Genomic DNA, 10,385 nt, shown 5'->3' with positions numbered 1-10,385 from the left:
AACCGAAGCTATAGGAGCAGATGAGGCACACCTCTAAAGATGAGGAAAGAGGAAAGCCTAGGGTAGCTCTGAGAACTTTGCTATTTAGTGTCCTCATAGAGGGGATGGAGGATTCTTCACAAAAAGTTCAGTTTTGTGATACCACATTCCCCTGATTTTACTCTTACCTCTTGAGACACCAATTTTTTAATGAAGAAGAAAATTATGTTGTCTGCTTAAAGTAAGGAAGGCAGGTGTTGGTGGGATTCCTTAATAGAGATATATAGGTTTAACCCACTATTCACAATAGCAAAGACTTGGAATCAACCCAAATGTCCATCAGTGACAGACTGGATTAAGAAAATGTGGCACATATACACCATGGAATACTATGCAGCCATAAAAAAGGATGAGTTTGTGTCCTTTGTAGGGACATGGATGCAGCTGGAAACCATCATTCTCAGCAAACTATTGCAAGAACAGAAAACCAAACACCGCATGTTCTCACTCATAGGTGGGAACTGAACAATGAGATCACTTGGACTCAGGAAGGGGAACATCACACACTGGGGCCTATCACGGGGAGTGGGGAGGGGGGAGGGATTGCATTGGGAGTTATACCTGATGTAAATGACGAGTTGATGGGTGCTGACGAGTTGATGGGTGCAGCACACCAACATGGCACAGGTATACATATGTGACAAACCTGCACGTTATCCACATGTACCCTAGAACTTAAAGTATAATAATAATAAAAAAAAAGAAAACTTAAAAAATAAAAATAAAAAAAAGAAAACCTAAAAAAAAATAAAATAAAATACCTACAAGAGTAGGAGATAGAATTGATGAAGTAAAAAAATTGAAGAGATTAATTGAAGTCCTAAGATCAGAGACCATATGTTTGTTGTGACAATAATCTGAATTATTGTAACAATGTCTTTAGAAGTATTTAGCCTTGTAGGTACCAAGATCGCATTGATCCTGTGTTAGGAGTTTGCCAGGTGTGTGCAATAGTGAGAGAGACGTGAAGGGATTTGAGGTTGCTGATGAGTGACCAGTTCAGATGACAACTAGTTTCTTCAACTTCAACTGTCTGTTTTGGGGAAGGCTAGTGGCCTGTGAGGAAATGAAGACTCCGAAGCTGGAGGACTCAAAGAGTTTGGAGAGCAGACATGTGCGAGTGAGGGTTTTGTGAGCCCTGGAGGACAGGCAGCTGAGGCAGAGAGTGTGTTATTTGCAGTTATGATATTGGGTGCAGAGCTATTTTTGGTGACAGTGAAGCTCAGGATTTTTTTTTATTATTATTATTATTCTCATAGGTGATGGAGGCTTTTTATTTTGCCACAAAACCACTGCCGACGTTGCCTGTGGCCACCTTGGAGATGACACTGGAGGTACACAGGATGTATCTCTGGAAGTGGCAGGGGTTATAACTTGAGTAGAAGGAGATTTGTTATTGAATATTTAAGGTCTAGGAACAGATCAAGGGTGTTGGGTGGATTGCCCACTAAGACACTGGGGTTTTCTAGCATGATGACAGAAATTGGAGTTGAGGGGGAGAAGAGTTCTATGGTGTCTTGAAGAATGTGATCAGGAGGTATTATGACACAAACATAGAAGTATACACACTGGCATAGTCAGATGGCATGAGTACCAAGGTGGAAGTGTGGTGGTCCTAAAGTGGCATTAAGGAACCAATAAATTGTCATTCCTACTCTTAGCTCTGTGTCAGATGAAATACACAGCATAGTGTGGGGAGAAAATGTTGAGCTTATTGGGGATGGGTTCTGTTCTTTCACGTAAAGGAATAAGATTTCAGATGGCATAGTGCTATGAAAAGAGGAGAAGCCAAAGGGAGGAAGGTCAATAAAGGGTTAAGAATAAGGGGAGGTGAATTGACTTTCTTTCAGCGTATGAGGATTATAGGAATGGAAACCTTAATTGGAATTAATTGACCACAAATATGCCAAAGATAGAGTGAGTCAATTAGAGACAGATATATGAGGGTCTGAGGGTCTGAGGTAGGATTTGGCCCAGTCATGTGTGGGTGGGTTCACTGTGTGGAGCCTGGGGTCTTGAGGATCTGAACATGGGCTGCCTCCTGTGTGCATGGTGGAGGCATCTGGACTTTTCTCCCTGGGATGGACTCATGATGAGCTGAGTGGCCAAACACACAATGGTTTTCATATAACATCTCATTTCTAGCCTAATGATAAATTTAAAAGGTGGGCGTAACAATAATGTTAATAAAACATCTGCATTTCTTCCATCCTTGGAGTTGTGAGGATTTAATGCAATTGTTTGTGGGAAAGCACTTTAACAACTCTAAATTACGATATATATGCTAGGTTTTATTGTTACCCACACCTTTGATGTATTTCTCTTTGTGCTCTTCACTGTATCTGTAACACATTCCCTAGGATAATTAGGGCTACCCTTTAACAAAGCCAAGACTCTATTTATAGTGGTAAGCTGGCACCTGGGCTGATTCTCTCTAGTGATTATGTAGTTTTGATGTGGACTGGCATCCTTCCCTGGAGTTTGAGTACCTCCCTCAGCAGTTTCGCCCATCCAGAAGTTCCATCTCTGTGTTTTTCTATTACAAAGCCCAGACTCCCACCTAGGCCACCCACCAGGTTCCTCTTTCCAGTCTTAAGGACATCTTTAGCTCCTGGCTCATTTGTGAAATGGCGTGGACTGACATGCCCTAAGCAAAGATTGCCAGCCTGGTCTAGTTTTCCAGGTCCCCCTTGATGACTGGACAAGAAAGTAACCACTAGACTTTGAGAATTGCAGTTTTACATTGTCCAGAGTTGTCTAGACTTTCATGAAGATAGGCAAATATGATTCTAACCAAGATGTATTAATACCTCCTACTTCCTTTGAAATGTAACTGAGACTGTACTTGAGTTGTTATAATTTCTTGGAAGGGGAAAGGAAGCTTCTGTGATTAAACAAACTTTTTGTTAAGGTAGCTCCCAAGCAGATTCAATAGCTTTGTTCTATCATCACTTTTCTACTGACAGTGATTTTTTTCCTTTCAAGACCTGGAACATGGAGACTGTTTTTCTGCAGAAACCACATCCCTTGGAGTAATGAGCTACACCTACCTCAATTATTCAGTGCAGTACAACACTCCAGGTCAGCTATTAAGAGGTGCACACATTATTTTTAGAAAATGTGAGTCAGTCTTGTGAGAAACAAGTCTATGCTATATATTCTCTTTACTCACTTGATTTACAATATACTGTGATATATTCTTTTTCTGTTCAGCATCTGCTTGTACCGTTCTGAGCATAAATGTGACCTTTTGGCTTCAGGTAGAAACTCTGCCTCAGAAGTACTCCCTGGACACAGAAATTCTTCGAATTATCACTGATTTTGTTTAAGCCTTCATGTTTCCCTGGAAGGCTGATTAACCTTAGCGCCTTCTTTCTCTAATAGCTCATATTGAATTATCTCCCTCTGTCTGAGTATATCCATTTAAATCACCTGCACATTTCTTTTGCACTTCTACTGTGAGGGCAATGTGGGTGATGAAGACCTGAAATCTACTAGGTAAACATTAGCTTTTTAAAAATTCTATTTTTTAAAATTTATTTTTGAGACAGGGCCTCAGTCTGTCACCCAGGCTGGAGTGTATTGGCATGATTACAGCTCACTGCGGCCTTGAACTCCCAGGCTAAAACCTGAGCAGCTGGGACTACAGGTGCACCACCATGCGTGGTTAGTTTTTAAATTTGTTTTGTAGATAGGGGGTCTTACTATGTTGCCCAGGCTCATCTCAAATTCCTGGTCTCCAGAGATCCACCCGCCTCAGCCTTCCAAAGTGCTGGAATGACAGACATGAGCCACTGCACTCAGCCAAAAACTCTTGTTCAAATTACATTTTCTGCCTTAGTAATGCTGCTTTCCTAGGTTCTGAGAATTTCTAAAACCCGATAGTAACTTGATACTAAAATTAAAATATGAATGTTCTTTTTAAAACTGCACAATCTCTTTGCTATTGTGAATAATGCTGCAATAAACATACAATAGCAAAGAGATGGTGCAGCTTTGAAAAAGAACATTTGAATTTTAATTTTAGCATAGAGTTACCATCGGGTCTTAGAAATTCTCAGAAGCTCCTTTCTGCCCGTGGACGCCGCGGAAGAAGCATCATTAAAATCTCTCTTCTCCCTGCCATCATGTCTAAGTCAGAGTCTCCTAAAGAGCCCGAACAGCTGAGAAAGCTCTTCATTGGAGGGTTGAGCTTTGAAACACCTGATGAGAGCCTGAGGAGCCATTTTGAGCAATGGAGAACACTCATGGACTGTGTGGTAATGAGAGATCCAAACATCAAGTGTTCCAGGGGCTTTGGGTTTGTCACATATGCCACTGTGGAGGAGGTGGATGCAGCCATGAATGCAAGGCCATACAAGGTGGATGGAAGAGTTGTGGAACCAAAGACAGCTGTCTCAAGAGAAGATTCTCAAAGACCAGGTGCCCACTCAACTGTGAAAAAGGTATTTGTTGGTGGCATTAAAGAAGACGCTGAAGAACATCACCTAAGAGATTATTTTGAACAGTGTGGAAAAATTGAAGTGATTGAAATCATGACTGACCGAGGCAGTGGCAAGAAAAAGGGCTTTGCCTTTGTCACCTTTGACGACCATGACTCTGTGGATAAGACTATCATTCAGAAATACCATACTGTGAATGGCCACAACTGTGAAGTTAGGACAGCCCTGTCAAAGCAAGAGATGGCTAGTGCTTCATCCAGCCAAAGAGGTCGAAGTGGTTCTGGAAACTTTGGTGGTGGTCGTGGAGGTGGTTTCAGTGGGAATGACAACTTCAGTCGTGGAGGAAACTTCAGTGGTTGTGGTGGCTTTGGTGGCAGCCATGGTGGTGGTGGATATGGTGGCAGTGGGGATGGCTATAATGGATTTGGTAATGGTGGAAGCAATTTTGGAGGTGGTGGAAGCTACAATGATTTTGGCAATTACAACAATCAGTCTTCAAATTTTGGACCCATGAAGAGAGGAAATTTTGGAGGCAGAAGCTCTGGCCCCTATGGCGGTAGAGGCCAATACTTTGCAAAACCACGAAACCAAGGTGGCTATGGCAGTTCCAGCAGCAGCAGTAGCTATAGCAGTGGCAGAAGATTTTAATTAGGAAACAAAGCTTAGCAGGAGAGGGGAGCCAGAGAAGCAACAGGGAAGCTACAGGTTACAACAGATTTGTGAACTCAGCCAAGCACAGCGGTGGCAGGGCCTAGCTGCTACAAAGAAGACATGTGTTAGACAAACACTCGTGTGTATGGGCAAAAAACTCAAGGACTGTATTTGTGACTAATTGTGTAACAGGTTATTTTAGTTTCTGTTCTGTGGAAAGTGTAAAGCATTCCAACAAAGGGTTTTAATGTAGATTTTTATTTTTTGCACCCATGCTGTTGATTGCTAAATGTAATAGTCTGATCGTGATGCTGAATAAATGTCTTTTTTTTAATGTGCTGTGTAAAGTTAGTCTACTCTGAAGCAATCTTGGTAAATTTCCCCAACAGTGTGAAGTTAGAATTCCTTCAGGGTGATGCCAGGTTCTATTTGGAATTTATACACAAGCTGCTTGGGTGGAGAGCCATTGTCTTTGGAAACCTTGGTGTAGTTGAACTGATAGTTACTATTGTGACCTGAAGTTCACCATTAAAAGGGATTACCCAAGCAAAATCATGGAATTATTGGTTATAAAATTGATCGTTAGCACATCCTATGCAATATATCTAAATTGAATAATGGTACCAGATAAAATTATAGATGGGAATGAAGCTTGTGTATCATCCATTATCATGTGTAATCAATAAATGATTTAATTCTGTTGAAAAGAAAAGAAATTCTCAGAAGCTAGGAAAGCAGCATTAGTAAGGCAGAAAATGTATTCACAAAAGCAAAGACTTGGAACCAACCCCAATGTCCATCAATGATAGCCTGGATTAAGAAAATGTGGCACATATACACCATGGAATGCTATGCAACCATAAAAAAGGATGAGTTCATGTCCTTTGTAGGGACATAGATGAAACTGGAAACCATCATTCTGAGCAAATTATCACAAGGACAGATAACCAAACACGCCATGTTCTCACTCATAGGTGGGAATTGAACAATGAGAACACTTGGACACAGGGTGGGGAACATCACACACCAGAGCCTGTCATGGGGTGGGAGGAGTGGGAAGGGATAGTATTAGGAGAAATACCTAATGTAAATGATGAGTTAATGGGTGCAGCACACCAACATGGCACATGTATACATATGAAATAAACCTGCATGTTGTGCACATGTACCCTAGAACTTAAAGTATAATAATAAAACAAACAAACAAAAACCCTGCACAATCTCTAATATTCAGATGGAGACTAAGCATGATTTTTCTTATAAGAGAGCAGATCAGAATGTTGTATCTTTTATTCAGAAGACTGGACTTAATCACTGTTATCTTTAGTACCTAGTGCTGCCAAGGCTGTGTGTTCAGAATGAGGACAGGATGTCAAATAAATGAAGCTTCATAGAACAAGAGCAGGGTTGAGTCATGTAAGCAACTATTTTAGCTTCCTCACCTAACTTAGCACCAACATGTGTTATTCTCATTACAGCGTGCTGATTTAAAGGAAAATAAAAAGAACACACACACACACACGTGTGCACGTGCATACACACGTAACTACATGTCTAGGCAGGATGTGGAGAGTTGACATATGAAGGCAAAATAAAGCATCTCTTTCAAAGTATACAGCCTACAGTGGTTAGCACAATGCTGGCCACATAGCAGGGGTTTCATAAATGCTTGTTGATTAAAGTCTGTTTTTTGAAAGCAATAATGTAGAAGTAAAGAGCCTAAAGTGTTTTCGTAAATCTTAAGAAGTAGACCTTTATGTTCCAATTCAACAAAACAGAAATTTGAAGGCAATATGTACATTAGGGTTCAGGTGAGGAAGGCAAAGGAATCAGTGAAATTGGAAAAGCATTCCAATCTGCCTTTTCTCTTAAAATTGTTTTTCTCTCATTCTCTTCTCCCTATTTCAGGAATCCAAATATCCTGTTTCATCAATCTTTTGTTTTCTGACTCAAGATAACAACAATAATTTATTGAGCACAAACCATGACTTGTGGGTCTATGTAGCCCCCCAGCTTCATAGTTCAATGTCTGACACATAAGAGGGGCTTACTCTACACTTACATATCAGTTTTGTCCTCACTTTTTCTCTTTCTCAGAGATCTCCCTTTTCCCCTTTTGTATAAGCATGAAAAAAGCTTTCTTTTCATTCTCTCCAAGTTTAATCAGATAACTCCATGTACATACATCTTTGTTCACAACTATGAACAAGACAGAAAGGGTCCTGGACCTCAAGGACTTTACAATCAATTTGGGAAGGCAAACATTTAACATATAACGTCCAGTGTGATAAGTGTTAGGGTAGGAAAACTCAGAATGCAAGAGAATATAATCTAATCTAGGAGATCATGGGAAATATCACTGGGGAATTGGGAACTAAAGGAAAAATAAGATTTGAATAGGGGAAATTGAAGGATCAGGGAGTCAGTGGGAGAAGAGTGTCCTGGCAGATGAGACACTATGTACCAAGCCTGAGCATGATTTATGGAAGGAATCTAAAAGGTGTAGTTTCCATAGCAGAAGTGTAAGGGTGTTACTCGTAGGAGGTCTCTATTGAACTCTTTTCCAGTGACGTAGTCTGTGGTCTTTAAGTGGCTTTGCAATGCTAATAAGATAAGCACTGCATTACTGAATGAACTTCTTTAGTAAACATGGATACATGCTTTCTGAATCTATTTGTTTGTTTGTTTTTCCCAAGTCATAAACAGTGAATCAAGCAAATGAAACATAATCAAGCTTAGATAGTATCTTCCACTAATTTCCTTGGTCTTAAGTAAGACTGATAGTAAACTGGTGGTCAACCTATTCAATGGGCTTTAACAAGTAGTAGCCACATCCAGTCAACAGTACAGGCAATCAGGGCCCCTGGACTACAGCGTGTCATGGGAATTACCCCAGGGACCTATGCTCTGGGATTTGTCCTTGCTAGCAGCTATAGATGCCATCAGAAACTCATTTACACACTTTTATAACCGATAAAAGGGCAGTGATTAGTCTCTTGTCATTACATGTTAGCTTTCTTTCCCTTTTCTAGGCTTTTTCAGATGCCCCTTTTACATTATTACTTTTAGTGTGAAAATAATGAGTGGGAAATGGGTAGGTCATACAGAGCAATAATTTCATTCCTGGACCCCTGTCTTGCTGCTCCCTAAGTTTTGCGCCTGGCACTCCTCTGGCATAATAACCTCTGGCAAACCCTTGGGTAATTTACTAGAGGAATAGCAAAACCCATGGATAATGGTGGAGTAGCAGGAATATTATGATTAGCTAACAAATTCCCAAAGTACATAGAATTTTTTTTCTCGAATTAACCGCCATAGCTGAGGAATATAGATTAGTGACAAAACTGTGCACTCAACAAACTCTATTAAAAGTATTTCAGTATTCTAGTTCTTTCGTAGGAAAGAACTCCTAGGAAAATGATTCATTGAGAGATATATGATTGTATAAGTACTGAGAAACAGTCTTTCTTTTTGCTTTTTATTTGTTTATTTAGTAGACATTATAGTTATACATAATTATGGGATATAATTTGATGTTTTGATACATTTTTATGTTATATAATAATCCAATTAAGGTATTTAGTGTATTCAGCACTTCATGCATTTATTATTCCTGTTTGATGAGAACATTCAAAAGCCTCTCTTCTAGCTCTTTCGTAATATCAATACCTTATTGTTAATCACAGTCACTCTACTATGCAATAGAATGCTAGAATTTATTCCTCCTATTGAATTGTAACTTTGTACCTATTGACCAACCTCTTCCCATCTTCTTCCCCTTCCTTCTTCCTTCCCCAGTCTCTGGTAGCCACTGTTCTATTCTTTTTTTTTTTGGTGGAATCTCACTGTCGCCCAGACTGGAGTGCAGTGCACAATCTTGTCTCACTGCCACCTCCGCCTCCCAGGTTCAAGTGATTCTTTCTATTCTTTGGGAAAGTGCATTATCTAATACTCAGGTGCCTCAGATTTAATGGTGGTAAATCTCACTCATTTTATGAAAACCAAATGAATACTATCCTAACAATAGGTAGAAAGCAAGATCAGCTCAACTTCATGAAAATATGATTATAAAACCATTCATTATTGCCAAGGGTTGGAGTGGAGTTGAGAGAAAGATGCATTATTTTAAATTGTGTTTTAGGTGACAGAACAGGAGTCAGTAATGTTCCAGTTTGGAGAAATTAGAGTTAATTGGTTAATTGATTGATTTGATTCAGTCAAATTTATTGAATGACTGCTGTTTCAGACGCTGTATTTGGTTTTGGGAAAACACAGATAAATTAGGCATAGTTTTTTACCTTCAAATGTCAGTAGTCCTTGGAGAAGACATGTAAACAAATGAATATAATGTGATACATAGTCCAGTCAAGGCAGGTAGGAAGGCCTAAGTACAATTGAGTGGTCAATTTCACTTCAGGGAAGGGCAATGATGAGAGAAGATTTCCCAGGGAAAGTGATGCTTGGGCAAATAAGCATTTTACATAGAGACAAGGAAGGATAGGGCATCCTGGACAGAGGAAGGACTGTGTACAAAGGCCAAATGACATGTGACAACACTGTACATGAAGGAAACTACCATCAGGCAGAGCTGAAGTGGTGGCACATGGTGAAGTGCTAGTTACTGGTCCCAGCCATGGCAGCAGTGTAACAAATGCCTGCCTCTGGTGCACAGTGAGATATTAAGATTCCTCAAAACAGTTCATATATTTTATAAACTAAGATAGACATTAACAGAAACTCATAGAATCAATAAATGCAAATATAAGTGACATAAGAGGCATTTTGTTCAGCATAGTTATTGATTTTGCCTGACCCAAAGGATTTGAATTTGGGAAGATGTAGGCCTAGAGTAGCTGTCAGTTATCTTGTGATACATGGGCCTTGAAAGCAAGGTAGAAGGACGCAGCAGACAGATGGGGGAAGATTAGGTCCTGGTGATGTGAGTCAAACCACTGGATTAAACCACATCTGAAACGTCTATTTCTGTACTCTTCAGTTACCAGAGATAAGTTAGTTTGAATTATTTGCTTAAGTCAGTTTTTAAAAAATTCAATTGCAACTTAGGAGATACATCTGGCCTCTTCATTTTACAACTTAGGAGACTAATATCTAGTATGACAAAGTGACTTGCTACCAAATGGCTGGTGAAAAACTGAGACTAGGACCCAGGTCTAATGACTCAAAGGCCAGGCTTAGAAATATCTAGCTTTTTTTTTTTTTCTGGAGTCTTCCTCTGTCGCGCAGGCTGGAGTC

The 10,385-nt window shown here is 39.9% G+C and overlaps 1 protein-coding gene across 1 annotated transcript; it reads left to right on the top strand.

Annotated features, from left to right (window-relative positions):
* Positions 1-4,135: 4,135 nt before the first annotated feature.
* LOC105533791 (heterogeneous nuclear ribonucleoprotein A1-like) lies at positions 4,136-5,161 on the top strand. Its single transcript, XM_011972318.1, has one exon. The coding sequence runs from the start codon at positions 4,167-4,169 to the stop codon at positions 5,127-5,129; it is 963 nt and encodes a 320-aa protein (XP_011827708.1). The 5' UTR covers positions 4,136-4,166; the 3' UTR covers positions 5,130-5,161.
* Positions 5,162-10,385: the final 5,224 nt, after the last annotated feature.

This window comes from Mandrillus leucophaeus, unplaced genomic scaffold (assembly GCF_000951045.1).
Source record: "Mandrillus leucophaeus isolate KB7577 unplaced genomic scaffold, Mleu.le_1.0 Scaffold1287, whole genome shotgun sequence".
Classification (NCBI taxonomy): Eukaryota; Metazoa; Chordata; class Mammalia; order Primates; family Cercopithecidae; genus Mandrillus; species Mandrillus leucophaeus.
Note: the sequence above shows the minus strand (reverse complement) of the source record. Positions and strands in the feature narration are given on the sequence as shown.